The following is a 19144-nucleotide window of genomic DNA, read 5'->3' as shown; positions in this document are numbered from 1 at the left end:
TGAGCTTATAATGCAATAATGCAAGCAGTGGTGAAGTATGGTAAATAGCTTGTGTTTTTTATATTTCCCCTTACTTTTGTATATTTTTTAGTTTTTATTTACCTGTATCTTTATTTGGCCTCCCTTGGTGTTGCTGTGACAATGCAAATTTCTCCACTAAAGGATTATGTTATCTCACATGCAGGAAATTAGACAGGAAAGGACCAGGACTTTAAAATACACTGTTACTGACATATTTGTCATGTAAAATGTACTTGAACAGTAACAAATTGCAGTTTAACGCTGTAGACTCCAGTGCACATCAGTGCAAAGTGCTGGTAGATGTCTTCATTTGCTGCACATTATTAATATCAGCCCAGCAGTCGTTCCTGCAGCGTATTGTTGTTGTTGGAGCTGCAGCTGTACAGTAAATCTGTTTCTATTCTCACTCTGATGACTCTACTGTTTACTCAGTCTGGAGCTACAGGCCCCGCCCCCCCTCGCGACACGAGCTGCCCACGCGTCCTCTCTGCGCTCTGATTGGCTCCGTCCTCCAGGGGCTCCTGTGTCCACACTGAGCGCACATGCAGACCGGTGAGAGGTAACGGGACACCGGGACACCCCGTCCGAACCCCGGCGGTATAAAACTGACCGCAAACTGTTTACTGACACCGAAACACCGACTCGTTTGTGTACCGGATGAAACGTTTTGTTTCATGTAAACTTATTGTGTGAGATTTTTCTTTATTTTTGTTGGGTGTTTGTTCTGATTTTTGAAATTTAATTCGTATTTTATTTCATGATATATTTTCTCCATCATCACTGCTCACTGCAGCCTAATTCATCCGCACCAGAACCGGCACCAGCCGCATCATGGTTCTGTCCGTGGTGAACAAACTCAAAGTCTTCCAGCTGGTCTTCTCGGATCCTGGCAAGACCTTCTACAGCAGTGGGGACAAAGTGTCCGCCTTCGTGCAGCTGGAGGCGGCTCAGCCGTGCACGGTGACCGCCCTCAGGGTCTCCGCCGCCGGCTGCGCACACGTGGACCACCGCAGCGGGAAGAACCGCAAGAACCGCAGCCAGGAGGTGGAGTACCTGAAGTATGAGGAGGAGCTGAGACTGGACGAGGTGCTCACTAAAGGTGACAGCAGAGACGCTTCTGATAAGGTCTCAGAGGCTGCGGCCTGTGCAACAATCCACATACATGATTACATATGTGTGCATGTTGTTAACATCTCCCTCACGTGGTTTTGCCCGTCATTCAGTTCCACAAGTCTGCTTGTCCGAGTCAAGAGTCTGACTGACATTTAGTTTGAGAAAAGCTTCAAACGTGCTGATATTCAGTGGGAAGCTGTTGGACTCAGCTTGGTGGAAGGTCGGCAGCGCTGACAGTTAACATATGTTATCTGTGATGTTTCCTGTCACGCACACGCACACACACACACACACACACGTCACACTTCCTGGCCAAACGTCAGGTTTTTGTATCGACACATAAACGTGATGTAGCGACCTTATCGTGTGGCTGTTGATCAGAGGAGGCTGATGGGTCGACTCGGGAGCTGAACCTCGCACCTGCTGTCGCTGCCTTGCTCATGAACGCTCTCTGCCCTCAGACTCAGACGACTGCTTCCTGCTGCAGCCTGGTAAAACCTACGGTTTCCGGTTCGGCTTCGAGCTGCCTGCAGCAGGGTGAGCCCATCTGACCACGACCGACTGTAGGCCACCTCGCAGCAGCTGGTGCTGACGTGTGTTCCCGTCTGCTTTCAGGCGTCTGGTGTCGTCCTACAGAGGAAAGTTCGGTTACGTCCGTTACTACGTGCGGGCGGTGCTGGACAGGCCTTCCCAGCATGCTTTGCAGTGTGAGACGGAGTTTGAGGTGGAGGAGCCGCTGGATGTCAACCAACCTGACCTGCTGGTATGAAAACACATGAACACGTCAACATTTTAACTTTCAGGATCCTGCTGACCTTTTTTGGTTTTACATCATCGGTTTTCAGATTTGAGTCATCGGGTTCACTTCGGTAATTTGACAGAATAACCCGAGGGGGTAATTACACAAGAGTTTAGTTAAATCAAAGAAAACTCAAACTAAACACTCGACACGGCTGTCTGTCACGATGTGGGCAGCTGGAGAGATCAAACCTCACTGATCACCTCCGCTCGGCTCCGTCGGCTCCGTCGGCCAACAGGAGGAACCAAATCTGACAGCCGAGTTTGTGTAAATACCTTCAAACCGACACGTGTTAATGTTTTACATGATAATGTGGATTTTCTCTAGTTTGAAATGTCTGTAAGATGATTATTCGAGACGATGAGGTAAGAAGTGCAAACTGTGACAGATTCTGTCCTCCGTCAGGCTCCGGCTGCCGCCACCAGACAGAAGAAGGTCACCTGTATGTTCATCCCTGACGGTCAGGTGTCCATCAGTGCTCAGATCGACAGGAAGGGATTCTGTGAGGGAGAAGAAATCAACATCAACGCCAAGTTTGAGAACACGTGCTCACGTATCGTAGTGCCGAAGGCCGCCATCATCGCCAAACACTCGTACATGGCAGATGGCCACACCAAGGTGACACGCTCGCGAGGATCATCGGGTTTCTGTCCGTTAATGGGACCGGATGTCTTTGTGGTACCAACAGACCTCTGTGTTTCGTTGTGTTCAGGTACTGCGTCAGAAACTGTCAGCGGTCCGAGGAAACCACATCATCTCCGGGATGTGCGACATGTGGCAGGGAAAGACCATCAGAGTCCCCAAACTGAAGCCGTCCCTGCTCGGCTGTGACATCATCAAGGTGGACTACGCCCTCATGGTGAGTCCTGGTTGATAACATCAGCGTAGATCAGTGCCAGAGGGCCTCAAATTACTTTAAAGGGGACCTGGAGACAGTCTGACCTGATCTGAGGTGGACCAAAGGGCATCCACTCAGATCCACTCAGACCTGCAGAAATACACCAGCAGACCTGGTCTGACTCAGGTCTCAGCTCAGGTCGAGCTGCTGCGGTGCAGGTGTGCTGGTCACAGTAAGGCCTGAAACACACACACCCCAAGCTATGTAAGCTCGCGTTAACCTGTCTGTCAGTCTGCGCGTTGCAGCTAGAGGGCGCTACATAGTGAAACGAGAGAAAACGGAGCCCTTCTGTTCGGGTTCACTGCAGCTCAGAACAACGCACAGCTAGGAAGTCAGACAGGCTCCGTCTGAACACGCCAGCATCATGGATGCATTCAGGAGGACGGCGTGTTCGGGCTCACGTGTGAACCTTTGTCACCTCGTCATGGAATCGCTCTGATTGGCTCTAAAATGGCGTTTGTTACCTGCAGCAGCTCATGACAGCACACGTACGTTCACCAGACGTAACACAGGTTCAAAAATATAAAGAGAAAAAGAGGCTAAACGAGCGATTAAAGAGCCGTGTTGAGACAAGAGTGGACGACATGATGTCTCTGGTTTGTAAGAGATGAGACATGAAGCTTCATCTCCTTCCTCCAGATCTACCTGCACATCCCCGGCAGCGAGAAGCTGACCCTGGAGCTGCCTCTGATCATCGGCACGATCCCCTTCAGCGGCGTGGGCAGCAGGACCAGCAGCATGAGCAGTCAGGCCGGGTCCCTGAGCAGCTGGTCCTCCTTCCCGTCAGCCCCGCCCAGCTACAGTAACATTCACAGAAACCTGAGAGTGGACGGCCCCCGCACGCCGCTGCTCCACGACTATGATGGCGTGGAGAACGAGGACGAAGAGGGCGGGCTCTTCATGAGAGCACCTGAACTGTACTACCCCCCTCCCCCTGCGTACAGCGAGGTGAGACCATTGGGCCAGAGCTTCTGTCCACATTTAGGACAAGGTCCTGAAGGTCCTGAAGGATGTGACAGTTTTGTCATTTAATCTTCTTCTTCTGTTGTCTTAAGGTGGATCAGGGCGCCATGAACCCTCCTCAGGTTGTTCAGGTCTTCTGAGGGCGACTTCCTGTCTGAGCTTCCTGACGATGACTCAGCATGTTCTGGTTGTTAAGTGTTTTTTGTACATGTGTTGTTAATCAGTCAGATGGTTGTTCTTTTCTCACCGTAGTGACAGTGAGTTCCTCTTGTACATATCGTGTAAATAGGATCAGATGTTTATTTTTATACTGAAAACAATAAATCAGGTAAACTCCAGACGTGTCATCGTGTTTCTCTGATGGCTGATGGTTCAGTGGATCTACAGACGTTTTACTGAATGAATCCGTTTAGAAAACACGAATCAAACTTCACAACAGCATACAAAGTCATTCATATGAGCCATAACTGCAGAATATACACAACAGCCATTCTGCGTGGTGAGTACTTTTACTTTGGTTACATTGTGTTGGTCATGAATACTCATGTATACTGAAGTAAGACTTAGAAACCAGGATTTAAGAGTATTTTACACAGTAGTGTGTACTGTTACTTCGGTAAAGTACTTGTCATGTGTAACGTAATGTGTCTGACCGAAGACAGACGTTCTGATGGACTGAGACATGTCCACAGGTGGTCCTCAGGCTTTACGCTCTTGTTTTCAGGTGGGACATCTTAAAGCACTAATGTCTTTCAACAGGAGACGAGCTTCTGTGGGGATGTTTTCATGGTGAAAAGGTTTTCAGTAATCCTCAGAAGGTTTTAGATCGGTTGTAAAGTTCAGGTCTGAATTTTGTCTTGGTGCAGGATTTTGGTAAGTCCTGTAGAGAGAGAGAGAGAGAGTGTGTGTGTGTGTGTGTGTTGTGTTGTGTTGTATCAGCAGTGTAATCTGACTCTGTTGTTTACTCGGACTGCAGCTGTTCACCCCACAGACTCTCCTGTCTGACCTCTGACCACAACGCAGCAGTACACTGTACAGGTACTGGACTGGTGTACTGCAGTACTTCTCACACGTTGTATACCTTCTGCTGGTCTTTTAGAAGATCAGTTAATGATCAGACTGCAGAAACACGTCGTGCACATCGACTCTCATCAGGTTACATCTGGCCTCCGTACCTCGCAGCCGCCTTCCTCCTCTTCTTCTGTTATTCTTCACATATGTGACCAGCAGCCCGTCTTTGCTGTCACTGGTCAACAGTGGACCCCAGGCTGCATGTGATTGGTCCAGGCCTGGTGGTTACTCGTTCTTCTGAGTCAGCGCCCGCACTCAGACTCCTCTTTCTGTTTCTACATTTAGAAGCGGCGACCTAATGCTAATGCTAGCCCAGAGTCAATGACGCCCTGCAGACAGAAACGAGGTGAAAGGTCGTAACAGGCTCCTGCTGAAGCTCAGCGTCCATTTTAACCAGTGACAGCGAACACACCACCAGCTAACGAGTTAATTAATGAAGAGAGTGTGATCCAACAGACACTCAGAGCAGGAAATGTGCTTCACAGAAAGACCTCTCCAAATCAGAGTGTGAATAGACTCTGTCAGCAGGAAGCTGACCCCAGATCAGCTCACAGTGGCTTTCCTGGAAGAACATGAGATACCTTCAGACAGATGGACTGACAGATGATCCGTGTGTTTATTTCTGGACGTCCACCAGGACATTTCACTGAAAATAAACACAGTCCCAATATGAAGCTACAGTGAAACCAACTGTTCTCTCAGCTAATGATGGCAAGTTTACCTGCACTCAACTGCAAAAGGTTGCTATGTATAAACTAGACGTAAAGCTCCACCAGTGCCCCCTACAGGCAGCACAGTTTAGTACAACAACAGCTTGATGATTTCTTTATTCTTTTTGTCCTGACGGCAGCACAGGAGAAAAGATCACATGCTTATTAAAATCTAAAGGGTTCATCCTCTCGGGAGCAGGAATGGGATCCGAGACACCTGAAGACAGTCTGAGCAGCACGTTGAGAGCCCAGGTGAGTAGTTCTCCTCTGTCCCACCCACATCACACACACCCTGTGATGATTTAGTAAAAGAAGGACTGATGACGCGGCTACAGCCAGGCCTGTCTGCTCTGTCGTCCAGCAGTGACAGCGTGCTGTAAGTTAGACGAGGTTTGCTCGTCCACAGCAGGATGATTTATAGGCTAACGCAGAGATTTTGTCTGTCAGTTTATAAGATGGACTGCTGTGTTGAATGCTGACATGTGCCATGTTGTTGTTGCCTACTGATGTGGTCAAATGGGCCAAGTCCGCTCAGTCCGCTGTGTCCTACCTGGATAATGTTCTCTTCACAGGTGTTGCGGTAACGTTAACATTATGAAGACGACGTTTCCCGCTCACCCATAATGCCCTGGGGTGCCGGCAGTGGCGGCACCAGAGGACAACGCATTTCCAGACGCTCGCATCTTCGTCCGGACGCTCAGACGGCGGAGTTCTCCTGCAGGATTCACGTCACTTCCCCGCCGCCCGGCCTGATGCTCGCTATCATCCTGCTGATGGTGCTGCTGGGGTGGAGGAGGCGGTGGCACAGGAAGAGGTCAAAGGGCGTCGTCACGGCCAAAACACAGGAGCAGCCCAGTGAGTCATGGATGAAAGACCTGATTCAGACAGTCTGCAGGATTTCACCTGAGCAGGTGAGAGCCTGCGTATTCCTGTGGCGGGAATGAAAACCTGCAGAGTATTTCTGTTAACATTTTATAAAAACAATCCTGAAATGATCTAAATGATCTGAAGCTGGGACTCATCCTCCGCCTCCATGTTAATACATCACGTTAAGAACAAGTTTTTAAGTCCTTATGTAGCTGTGATTTATTATCCAACGGCCAAAGAACAAACACTCACAGTCAGAAGTCGCATCTTTCACAATAAGCTTACAAAAGCTTAAAAAACATTTCAAACACACGGCACAAGCTCTTTGGGTCTTCTGGTGAGTTCTTTCACAGTGAACAGAAACGTTAGAAAACAGTTTAAAATGTCAAGCAGCTGCTGGACGGTTTTACTGCGTGGACAAACCCGACGAAAGGTGACAAAATGCTGGTGTTTCAGTAAATAGCCTCGTCCATGTTGTCGTCGCTGTCGCCTCCAAACTCCTCTCCGTTATCGAAGTACGACATGACGTAATCCGTCTCCTGCAGACCGGACAGGAGGGAGAAGACTCATTAAATTTAACAGATTAAAGCTTTATTATTATTATTATTAGTATTATCATTATTACCCGTCTAAATGCACACTAAACTTTAATATCAGTGCTAATGTAAATGTCTGTAATTAACATTTGTAGCAAAAAATGTGTGACAGAATACAAATCAGATTTCATTCCTATAAATATAAAAAAAATATCTCACCTCCTCAAACTCTTCCTCGTCGTATTCGTCCTCTCCCTCAACCTCCTCTTCCTCCTGTTTCTTCTTCTTCTCTTCTCCCTTGTCCTCCTCCTCCTCCTCCTCCCCCGAGCTTCCCCTCTCCTCCTTCTTCTCTAGGGACTAACACACACGTGAAGACGCAGGTTAAAGCTTTACTTACGGTGGTATTACCATAAGGGCTACACACAGGAAACAGGACACGCAGAATCACTTTCAACATCCTTCAAATCCACGTATGCGTGGATCATCCACCCACCACAGCAGCCTGGAAGCCTTTCCAGGTGAGGTCTTTCCTGTATGTTGTGTTGATGTGTGTGTGTTTCAGTTATTTGCTTCAATGATTAGAGAGGCTCCTTTCAGTGCTGATAAATGTTTCCATGCATGCAGCAGAAGTAAAAGCTGTAGTTATAAATTTAACAGGATAGAAAAAAACCAGAATGAACCTTTTAACTCCTGGAACGACCGTTGGACAGCAGGAGGACAGCTGCTTCACTCAGAACAGTTTGGACTGAGTGTAGGACAAACAACATTAACCCTGCAAACTGCCTGCACATCTGCAGATTTAAATAATCAGTGAAGTGAAGCTGCTCAGCTTTGAGTGCACATCATGTCTCTTGAGAGACGCTGCTGGGGCAGTTCCTGCATATAAAGTCATTAATATTTTCCTCATTAACGACACGTTATTTCACCCACCCTAATCCAGCCACTAGTAATCAGAACGTTATGTTTTACGAGTAGCCTGCCGATCCGTTGCCTAACTGCAATCAGCTGAGCACTGGAATCAGCAGCACGTGTTACGACGGGCGCCTGCTGTGCGGTTTTTGGGAAGTCTGTTGCAGATTTGGGGATGGGAAAAACTGAATGTTGCCTCCCCAGGTTCAGTTTGGACTCTTGGACACGTCAACAGTTTGTCTCACCTCCAGTTTGAGCAGCACCTCCTCTTTCTCATTGACTCTTTTCTTCTTCTGACTGGCCTGAACTCTGTCAGCGCGACTGACTGACACACCTGAGAGACACACAGCAGGAGATCAATCATCCACCAGGGGCACAAAGCCATTCATCCACCCACTGATAAAAAGTTTTACTTCTTATTTTGGGATATTCCTTAATTTGGACGTTTGTCTCTTGGGTTAATAACATTTGCTGAAATGCGTAAATGATGGAAATCAGTCCTGATGTGGTCTGGCGTGTTGGAGTTTAGGAATGAAGCAGAACAAACAAGCAGGAAAACATTCCTCCACACCTCCGTTAAGGGGAACTTAGTTCCCTCTGCTGGGCCTGAGACTGAAAACAGGTGTGTTGATGTCATTAGACCATCAGCAGGAAGCTCAGTCAGGTTCACAGGGTCACCAGTTTAAAGGTGTGTGAACACAGCTGGATTCCCGTCTTCATGTTGTCACATATGAGTCTGCTTGTACTTCACTCGTACTGCGTGTACTGCGTGTACTCCTGTACTCACAGTCTCTGGCAGGTTTCTTGACGTGGAGTCGGAGCTCTTTGGGGAACCTCTTCCAATCTGCAGCGACAACATGATTCAGAGCAACACACACGGCAGCTCGCAAAGAAATCAGACGAGAATTTTTTTGTTTCTGAAGTCAAGTTATTTTCTCACACACTCATGTTGATTTGTGGTTCAATAATCCGAACAGTGAAGCCATTCACATCACTTTCTGTGTTTCATTTTAATAGCTATGAAGTGTCGTTGGTGACGTGCTGCCTGGTCAAACTGTAAATACATATGACGATGATTGTTCTTGTTGTTGTTTTCTGGTACTTATAAACCAATAGTATAGGCTACATTATTCTGCACAATGAGTATTAGTACTTTTGGTATTTTATTTCACATTGACTCATTGTTTTGAGTCAATGTGAATAAATTAAAGAACTGAAAGTCCTACAGGAGACAGACTGACTCTTAACACTTGAATCAAGACTCCCCGTCACTTCAGTTCATTTATTCCGCACCAGATCACAACAACAGCTGCCTCAGGACACTTTCCAGTTAGAGCAGGTCCAGGCCAAACTCTTGGATCTGATTTTTAGAGAGACCACAAAACCCCCACGAGCAACGCGCTTGGCGACTGTGCAGAGGAAAAACGTAAGTTTGCATTCAGTCGATTCAAACGTTAACACACACATTCTGCTTCTTATCGTTAATGTAATTAGCTTGGAAAACAGTCACCTGGAGTCCAGTCCGGCAGCCCGTCCGTCTGCTCGCTGCTGTGATATTTATCTGAGTATCTCTCCACATCTGGACAGGAAACACACAGGACCCTTCACAATAAAACTCCCAGCCAGCAGTAAACAGATTATCACTGGTGTCAGGTACTGGTACAGGTGTGTGTGTGTGTGTGTGTGTGTGTGTGTGTGTGTTACCTCTGTGTGCTGCAGCTGGTTGGATGAAGAAGGGCAGGCTCTTCATGGCTCCTCTGAACTCCTGTTTGAGTGCTAACAGATACTCTGCCTCCTCCCCACCTGCCAAGGGGAGGGGCTTCTGCTCCATCACCTGAACAAGACACACGGCAGTCGCACGTGAAATAAGTGACACCGCTGTCTACCTGTTCGTTTGTCACTGAATTCCTGGAGAAAATGTTTCTGTGGATTTCTGGGCGTTTGTTCTGGACGTCTCTCAGAGCTAATGATGTCCTCAGGAAGAGGACGTCTGAATGATATCAACAAGTGTTTTGTGTCTGTGTGTTCACATTTGACCCTGAGCAGAGCTGAGGAAATGTTTCAGGGCCGACAGTCAGGTGTGATCTGATTCGGTGGCACACTGTCTGAACATTCAGGGAACAGGTGTGTGTGTGTGTGTGTGTCTTACAGGAAACAGAGGTGTGGGTTGCTGGATGGATGGAGGTAAAGTGTCTCCTCTGTTGATACCAACGGCCTCCACACTGAAACTCATCAACCTCCGTCCCCGTCCACGACTGCGACCCGCCATCGCCACCTGGATTAGGCCAGATCGGACTGGACCGAGCTGGACCAGGTCAGGTCAGACTGGATCAGGGGGATCGGGGTGGAGCTGCAGCTGGTTGGAGATGAAACTGAGGAACAGAATAAAACTTTATTGTCCACAAGAATGGAAACATCATTGCTATATCATTACCATTTATTACCTATCATGTATACATAAGTGGTGCTGAAAATGGACAAAAGGCGGGGCTAAAGGTGTGACGTCGTGCTAAAATAAACAACCTGTAGCACCTGCAGAATGTAAACATTAGTCACGTGATCTAATGGACATTTAGCCCAGGGTCAGTACAAGTCCAGCGTGAACCGTACAGCCGCGGGCTAACGTTTAACCCGGGTTAACAATTTGTGTGTGAAAAGGGGCTCAGTTATCCCGAGATCAGCCGGGACTGAACACGTGCAGTGTGAACGGTCCTTTGTGGACCTCACAGCCGTTTGGTATTGAATGTATGAGTGTTTATAAAGATGTGCTCTGATCCGGTCTGACGCGAGCTTTGACATGGACGTGTGGATGAGGGGACCGGACGGTGTGTGGGGGGGCGGAGTCAGAGAGGAGGCGAACCTGGCGCGCAGGGAGCAGGTCGGTCAGCAGTAGTTAGCCTCCTTTACTGAACCTTCTCTCTGAGGACTGGGGCGGCGGACTGTTTTACCGTTCATGGTACAGTGTTAGCTGCGTTAGCTGCGTTAGCCGCGTTAGCACGCGTAGCTGTGTGATCCGGGTCAGCCGGATGCAGTTTCCGTGTTTCGTCTGGTCCTACCGTCACTTTGTCTCCACAGTTAGATGCTCATCTGGTTCTTTTCCTTCGCAGTTCATCTTCACATCAGGCGGTTAAACGTTGTTTCCAGCGGATCATCCTGCTGACAATAACATATCTTTGTTTACACCAACCAGCGCGCCATCACATCTTATGTTTCTCCTCCTTCCTCTTCCTTCTGCTGCTTTCCTTCTTCTTCTGTGGTGTGTAGCCGTGGCCCGTTCCCGCCTCCTGCTGTTTGTCACTGAGAGTGACCCGCCGAGCTGCCGCGTCGACGCCATGTTGTTGGACATCCGGATAGTGGACAAAACAACGAGAACGGGTCAGCCTGTGCGCCTGAGAACAGACCAGAGATCGGGTCTGTGGTTATTCTCATCTATCCAGTCAAAGAGACTGGGTCGAGCGCCACTGGACCTGGTCCTGTGTCTCTGGAGACTAGCCCAGTCCAGTCTTGATGAGTGAGAGACGAGACGTCCTCAGAGACATACAAGCAAGTCCAGTTGTGTTCGAGTCGGTTCCGTTCACTCATGAGGACGTTTGTCATAAACGGAAAAGTTCTCCTCCTCCTTCTTAAGCTGAATAAAGTCTTTAAAAAGCCACTTGAGTTAGCTGGAAGGTGGACAGCAGGCAGTTGACTCAGTATGAATAATAATTAAAAGATCTACAGTAGAGTTAAACACTCGTTACTGACTGGCTCTCGGCTCAAATGCACACATATAAAGAGCAGCAAGAAATTAAAATCAAAGATATAAAAATATAAAAGACAAAGTAAAGTAAATAAAGTGGCTTAGTGCCAGTCTACGGTGTGTGTGTGTGTGTGTGTGGCTGGGTCGGTGGGGGGGGGGGGGGGGTCCTGTAGGGGGATGGGGTGTGAGTGTTTCACTGCAGGGGGGGTATTTTCTTTAATTTATTCGTTCCTTTGCTTCCTTTACTTCTTTCCTCCTTTCCTTCTCTTTGCCCTCTCTTTCCTCCCATCCATCCTTTATCTTGTTCTGCTCTCATCCCTCTTTTCCATGTTTTCTCCATCATCTCTTCTTTCCTCCTCCCTCCTCCCTCCAGCAGCTCCCTCTCGACCTCAGCTGTGACCCCCCCTCGCCGCCCACCTGACCTCAGGGTTAACGTCACCCCTCTGGCCCCGCCCCCACCCACCCGAGGCCCCGCCCCCGCTGTCCGACGCTCCGAGCTCAGTTTGAATCGGATCTCCAGGAGGCTCAGCAGCGTCTCTGAGGCTCAGGTCCACCTTGGACCGCATGAACGTTTATTTTCACACAGAGAGGCGATTCACAGAAGAGGAACAAGAACAATTCTTATTTTTAGATTTTATGGATTTGCTGGATGTTTGTGTTTCTGATGACTGGGATTTAAACTGAACCCACATGATGATGATGATGATGACGATGATGACGATGATGATGCTGCTGCTGCTGGGACTCTGCTGCTCAGGTCTGATATCTTCACCTCACGGTTTTCATCAACATTCACATGAATATGGACACACTCAGAAATGTGTGTTTAAATGTATGAAGAGAAACTCCATAAGTTAAAATAATATTAATATTTACTGGTTTGTTGTTTGACATAAAAAGAGAGAAAAGTTGACCAGAAAAGACAAACTGGATTCGTTTTATTTCTGTGTTTATTTCTCATCTGCAGGCAGTGTGACACAAAAAAATATGAAATAAATCATCTAATCTAGACAGAATGAGCATAAAAACAGAATATTAATGTTAGACACCACAGTGTTACATTATCAGGTTCCAATTAAATCCTGCAACACAAACAGTGTACAAATCAACAAAACATTCATGATCACGAAAATTGGCTCTATAATATAATATAATATAATATAATATAATATAATATAATATAATATAATATAATATAATATCATAGCAAACTCAACATTGTTTCCTTTCTGTTTAAAACAAAATTAGTCTTGGTTTGAATGTTTATTTTTGTGAATCATTTTGTTGTTTGCTCATTATTTGCTATGTTGTTGTTTTGTTTTCTTTATGTTTTGTTTGTAAAACAGCTGTTTTCAGCTTTCTGATGATGAGGAAGCAGTTACAAACTGAACAGATTTACAGGTGTGCTAGCTTCATTGTGCAGACTGCTAAAACATAGGACAGTCAGGACAATCAGGACGGTCAGGACAGTCAGGACAATCAGGACGGTCAGGACAGTCAGGACAATCAGGACAGTCAGGACAATCAGGACGGTCAGGACAGTCAGGACAATCAGGACGGTCAGGACAGTCAGGACAATCAGGACAATCTGGACAATCAGGACAGTCAGGACAATCTGGACGGTCAGGACAATCTGGAAAATCAGGACGGTCAGGACGGTCAGGACAATCTGGACAATCAGGACGGTCAGGACAGTCAGGACAGTTAACAAGATGTTTATCGTCCAAATTAAATCAGGTTGTCCAGTGAGACGAAGCAGATTTTGTATGTGAAGCAGAACCCTGCAGACAGACGGTCCACACTGAATATTCATTAGCCTCATTTTCATACAGACACTCACACTGTGTGTGTGTGTGTGTGTGAGTGAGTGAGTGAGTGTGTTTTGCTCTTCTTTTGCTCATCTTCATCATCAAGTTAACAACAAAAGTCACATTAAAGCCAAGAATCACAACACTTAAAATTGAATGAAAACGAGCAGATGAGAGAAGATCAGATGTTGGAGGATTTGACATAAACAGCTCGAGTGTTGACCCTCAGACCTGCAGAGTCCTGATGGAGGGTTCAGGCCGCAGAGTCCTGATGGAGGGTTCAGGCTGCAGTCCTGATGGAGGGTTCAGGCCGCAGAGTCCTGATGGAGGGTTCAGGCCGCAGTCCTGATGGAGGGTTCAGGCTGCAGTCCTGATGGAGGGTTCAGGCCGCAGTCCTGATGGAGGGTTCAGGCCGCAGAGTCCTGATGGAGGGTTCAGGCCGCAGAGTCCTGATGGAGGGTTCAGGCTGCAGTCCTGATGGAGGGTTCAGGCCGCAGAGTCCTGATGGAGGGTTCAGGCTGCAGTCCTGATGGAGGGTTCAGGCTGCAGGCTGCAGAGTCCTGATGGAGGGTTCAGGCCGCAGAGTCCTGATGGAGGGTTCAGGCTGCAGTCCTGATGGAGGGTTCAGGCTGCAGGCTGCAGAGTCCTGATGGAGGGTTCAGGCTGCAGTCCTGATGGAGGGTTCAGGCTGCAGGCTGCAGAGTCCTGATGGAGGGTTCAGGCTGCAGTCCTGATGGAGGGTTCAGGCTGCAGAGTCCTGATGGAGGGTTCAGGCTGCAGGCTGCAGTCCTGATGGAGGGTTCAGGCTGCAGTCCTGATGGAGGGTTCAGGCCGCAGAGTCCTGATGGAGGGTTCAGGCTGCAGTCCTGATGGAGGGTTCAGGCCGCAGAGTCCTGATGGAGGGTTCAGGCTGCAGTCCTGATGGAGGGTTCAGGCTGCAGGCTGCAGAGTCCTGATGGAGGGTTCAGGCTGCAGTCCTGATGGAGGGTTCAGGCTGCAGGCTGCAGAGTCCTGATGGAGGGTTCAGGCCGCAGAGTCCTGATGGAGGGTTCAGGCTGCAGAGTCCTGATGGAGGGTTCAGGCTGCAGAGTCCTGATGGAGGGTTCAGGCTGCAGGCTGCAGAGTCCTGATGGAGGGTTCAGGCTGCAGTCCTGATGGAGGGTTCAGGCTGCAGAGTCCTGATGGAGGGTTCAGACTGCAGTCCTGATGGAGGGTTCAGGCTGCAGTCCTGATGGAGGGTTCAGGCTGCAGAGTCCTGATGGAGGGTTCATAAAACGTTATAGTCGTGTCTTATGGATGCTTTGACTGGTTATAAACTAGAGGCTGACTGATGGGGCTTGTAATGCGTTATGAGCCTATGCTATATCCAGTATAGGTGTGTGGGTGAGTATATACCTGTACTCACCTACGCACCTCAGCGATTTGTTTCTTGATTTAATGCAAAGGGGCCTTGAAGTTTCCTGTGTTGCTGAGGGAGGTCCAGGAGTCCTTGAAGGGGCTTCAGGTGTTTCAGAAAAATAACTACAGGTCCTTGAAGAGTTACCAGGGGTGCTTGAGCTTTTTCCACTGTTAGCCTGCATAACATGAGACATCTGCAGCAGCACCATTACCCAGAGTTCCCTGCTGCTCTGAGTCTGAGTTCAGGAAAACCTCCATGTCAGTCAGTTTTGTTTCCTGTTGAGTTTTAAAATAGAAGCAACCTGTTCTGTCTTTTTTAACTTACTGAATCTAATTTCTGCAAAATCATTGAACAGAGCAGATTTCTCCTGGAAACACGTTCAGATTAAACACCTTCAGGGCAGGGCAGAAGTGCCACACTGACTAGAGTGAGAACTGAGATCTGCTGGTGAGTCAGCTGTTTCCACTGGAAGTGACTCAGCAGTCTCTTAATTGGCTCTAATTAAGCCAATTAAAGGCCGCAGACAGACACGACAAACGTGTCCCGCTGTGTGGAGGGGACGGAGGTTCTCACGTCTCAGCCTTCATTGTCATCGTCAGCACGACCGCATCTGCTTCTAATGCAGGATTTACTGCTGTTTGTCTTCCCTTGTCTGCCGGGTGTGTTCGGGATCCTGGGGGTCCGTAGGCTGGGGGTCGTTCATGAAGTTCACGGTCAGATTTGGGTGTGCGACAATGAGAGGGCAAGGGAGGGGGCGGAGCCCCAGGCTGCTGAACCTGAACTCAGACTCTCATGACCTTCAGGGGCCAAGGCCCCCGTCTGCAGGGGCCAAGAGGGATTTTAGGGGATTTAGAGGGCAGGTTGGGGCGGTGGGGGTGGACTGTCTGCTCCACTGTTTTATATGACCCCCTGTCGTATAATGAGGACCCAGATGGGAGGCGGGTGGATTTAATCCTGAACGTGCAGCCGGAGACACGTCAGAGGTGCGTTCACACAGGCTGAGTGAATCATCAGCTGATCGCATGGACCCACACAGGACTGAGACATGACGTCTGTCTGTCCCACAGAGACGCCAGGCGTTACCAAAGCCGACCAGAAGTCCTGAAATCTCAGTTTCAGCTGTGTTAAGCGGCTGTTCTGGAGCTTTCAATCAAGTCACATCTGTCACATCTGTCAAGGACTCCTCCTCCTCCAGTGAAGCTCCATTCAGACTCACACCTGAAGCTCAGGTGATTCCTTCGTGACATCATTGTGAACCTGCTAGCTGAGCTCTGGCGGTCTGAAGAATGAAATGTGGCCCAGGTGTAACTGTCACTATGGAGAACTAAACGTGGAAGCTTCAGTCAGCCCACTGTTGGCACCTGAAGCTCTGGTGGTTCAGTTTTTGAATTTGGTGTTTCCTCTCTCAGGTGACTTCACTGCTGCCCAAAACTGGCCCCATTGTGGTCCTGTGTCGGCACACTCGGCTAACTTCTGGCCCAGTGAGCGTGACTGGGGTTTAGGACGCTTCGGGCCAAAACATTTTGGCTTCCTGGGAAAATAATTTTCAGAATCAGTCGTATACGAGCAGACACAACAGTCAGACACACGTGGCTGAGTGTTGGAACTGGAGCAAACTGGTCCTGGAGTGGCTGCCCGGCTGTTAGCAGCACTCAGTCCAGTTGTGGTCCGGTTTCAGCAGTCATCCTGGTGCTGCGTTTACTGCCATCGGCAGTCAGGAGGAAGTTGGGTTGAGCCATTTTGGCACAGTTTTACAAAATGTCAACTCATCTTGCTTACCTAGAAAAACAGCAGTTTTCAGCTTCAGTTCTGCTGTATGTGCAGCACATACAGAGGACTGAAATCGTGTTGTTCCCACTGTGCAGTAAGTAGAACACTTTAGTAAAAAATACGGAAAAAAAACCTAAGAGCATGCAAAAGTGGCATAAAAATCGTCTTAAGGCACATAACAGTTTGAAGTGACATGCAGGGCAAAGAGATGATGATGATGATTATGAAGAAGAATTTTCTGTTACAAAGCAGCACTTTACCCTTCAGGTAAAAAGTGAGCAGATTTACAGGTTTGCTGCCTTCACTGTGGGGACTCATTGGTCTTCTCAGGCTCACAAATGAACGTGAACTTGAACCGAAGCAGAAAAACCAACACATCATGAAAAGTCTTTATGATGAAGGAAACAAAAGTGAGCATCAAGTGAGGAACGTTTTTTATTTTTAAAGCGAAGCTGAAGTCGAGCAGCTGCAGGCCGAAGACGTTCGCTGTGTTTGCTGATTGTGGCGTTTTGAGGGATTTAAGGAGGGGTCTGTTGTGTCTGAGTTCACACTTTTGTTGTCATTATTGTTGTCATTCATACTATAGAAGGTGGAGGGTGGGGGGAGGTCTAGAGGAGGGTTTTTGGGTGTTTTTGGGGGGGTCGAGGGTCCAGACATCACGGTGAGTCCTGCTGCCATCTCCTCCCACATGTGAAAGACCAGCTGGGACCAGGATAGGATGGAGGACGGGGGGGTTGGCGGGTGTCGGCGGTGACATCGTCATCTGAACGATGTGATGGAGGGGAGCCTGGGAAAGTCACCTCGACCAAGTTCAAGTTGAAAAGAGGGGAGGAGGAGGAGGAGGAGGGGGGAGACAGATGAGAGACGATGCATTCACTGCCCGACTCCACGCTGAGGTCCAACATCTAATGTCGAAGTCAGTTTTATCATGAAGTGTGAAATATGTGCATGCGACTGGGCCCCTTCAGGTCCTCAGTGAGGGGTCGTCTTCAGCCACCTCCTCCTCGTAACCACAGACAGAAACGTGTCTGTGAAAACTTCAGGCAGCTTGATTTGGCAAGTTAAACTCAAGTTGTTGAAGTCAGCTACAATCAGCACAAGATTCATTTCTATCACAACAGGAAGATGAAATTACAGTCTCTTTTCACTTCCAACCTGATGTGTTTGGCACTTTTATTTTGATCGTTTTCGTGTGAACTGTGATTAGTTTTAACATTAATGAAAGTTTCGTTTCGGTAGCTTGTCCTCTTGTCCCTCTGACTGTCTTCTTCTGACTGTCTGACTTTATTATTTATATTTTTTGTTTATAGTCAATAATGAATTCATAATGCGTTTGTGCTGTTGGTCATCATCATCATCATCATCATCTTCATCATCATCATCATCCTCTGACTGCTGGTGAGTATTTCCTGTTTCTCCACCTCAATACATTTTCATATTTAAGCAGAATCTCTTTTCATTCATTTAGTTTTTCTTCATTATTCTTTGGAGGACAAACTATGATTCATCAGTGAATGAGTGAATATAAGTACGTAAATGTCCCATTGTTTTTATGTGTTTGTGTTCCCTGTCACCTGTAAGACAAACTGAGGGCAAAGACAGACCAGTTTGAGGACAGACTGAACAGATTCAAGCTGAAGAAGGCCTGTCAGTCTGTGATGTTTGTCTTTCACCTGCTCTCGTCCTCTCAGGTGTGGTTGGAGCCTCAGAACTGGCCTTTCTCAAAGAGCCCAGTGATGTCATCGCCGTGAGGGACCGCCCCCTGATGCTGGACTGTCAGGTGGAGGGGGAAGGGCCGATCTCCATCGCCTGGAGACGAAATGGCGTTTCAGTGGAAACTGGCGACAGGGCGACGGTGCTCGGTAACGGTACGCTGCTCATCAGAAACTTCTCCAAGAGACGAGAGAGCAACGAGACGGACGCCGGAGAGTACGACTGCGCCGCACAGAACCGCTATGGCATGTTGATCAGTCGCAAGGCCCGAGTCCAGCTCGCATGTGAGTCACCTGACCGCCACTGTAGCATACAAAAAACACACAGCAGCCTGTACTGATCTGTGTGCCCCTCCCCCCAGCCCTTCCCAAGTTCCTGTCTCACCCAGAGTCCATGGCGGTGGGTGAAGGGGGCGTTGCCAGGCTCACCTGTCAGGTCAACGGAATCCCGGAAGCCAGCATCACCTGGCAGAAAGACCGACTCCCACTGAGCACCGAGGACCCCAGGTCAGATCCACACCCTTTGACATGTTCTCAATATGAAGCTGAGGAATAAAAACATGTATGTGCCTTAAACTGTACTCACACAGTACGTAGACGTATTTATACTGACACTGATCGTGTGTCCAGGTATAAAACTTTGGTCAGACTGTTGTGGTTTAAAGCTCTGGAAAAGAAATGGAAGTGGAAACAACCTTAAAGAGTTTTATAACTTTTTAACTGTTTGGCAACTCAGAAAACACGCATTAAGTATTAATCTTATTAAATGTACGTGCTTACTCATTTCATGTATACTTAAAATGTACTGCATACTTTGCATGTATTTGTA

General features: G+C 48.1%; 3 protein-coding genes across 6 annotated transcripts in view; 2 read left to right on the top strand and 1 right to left on the bottom strand.

Annotated features, from left to right (window-relative positions):
- Positions 1-671: 671 nt before the first annotated feature.
- LOC124064309 (thioredoxin-interacting protein-like) lies at positions 672-4132 on the top strand. The gene is made up of 7 exons (XM_046398643.1): positions 672-1120; positions 1596-1671; positions 1750-1897; positions 2339-2551; positions 2646-2792; positions 3471-3779; positions 3887-4132. The coding sequence occupies exons 1-7, from the start codon at positions 853-855 to the stop codon at positions 3932-3934; spliced, it is 1209 nt and encodes a 402-aa protein (XP_046254599.1). The 5' UTR covers positions 672-852; the 3' UTR covers positions 3935-4132.
- Positions 4133-6635: 2503 nt separating this feature from the next.
- Positions 6636-11581, bottom strand: polr3glb (RNA polymerase III subunit GL b). 2 transcript variants are annotated; one of them, XM_046400270.1, is made up of 8 exons: positions 10748-11581; positions 10037-10259; positions 9592-9721; positions 9398-9466; positions 8675-8731; positions 8133-8221; positions 7198-7335; positions 6636-6981 (listed from the first exon to the last, which is right to left on the bottom strand). In XM_046400270.1, exons 2-8 carry the CDS (start codon positions 10154-10156, stop codon positions 6895-6897), a joined length of 690 nt encoding a protein of 229 aa, XP_046256226.1. In that variant the 5' UTR covers positions 10157-10259; positions 10748-11581; the 3' UTR covers positions 6636-6894. The 2 variants fall into 2 exon arrangements, with proteins under 2 accessions (XP_046256226.1, XP_046256224.1); XM_046400268.1 differs by having other exon boundaries at positions 10944-11580.
- Positions 11582-17468: 5887 nt separating this feature from the next.
- LOC124065281 (immunoglobulin superfamily DCC subclass member 3-like) overlaps positions 17469-19144 on the top strand; it is a 12827-nt gene continuing 11151 nt past the window's right edge. For 2 of the 3 annotated variants that reach the window (XM_046400539.1, XM_046400541.1), the window contains exons 1-3: positions 17469-18001; positions 18295-18600; positions 18678-18822. In XM_046400539.1, coding sequence (XP_046256495.1) covers positions 18369-18600; positions 18678-18822 — 377 coding nt within the window. In that variant the 5' untranslated portion in view covers positions 17469-18001; positions 18295-18368. Of the gene's footprint in view, positions 18002-18176; positions 18601-18677; positions 18823-19144 lie in introns of those variants that run through there. The other variant, XM_046400540.1, reaches the window with a different exon arrangement.

The sequence above is a fragment of the Scatophagus argus genome, chromosome 9, assembly GCF_020382885.2.
Source record: "Scatophagus argus isolate fScaArg1 chromosome 9, fScaArg1.pri, whole genome shotgun sequence".
NCBI lineage: Eukaryota > Metazoa > Chordata > Actinopteri > Scatophagidae > Scatophagus > Scatophagus argus.
This window is presented reverse-complemented; position numbering and strand designations above follow the sequence as displayed.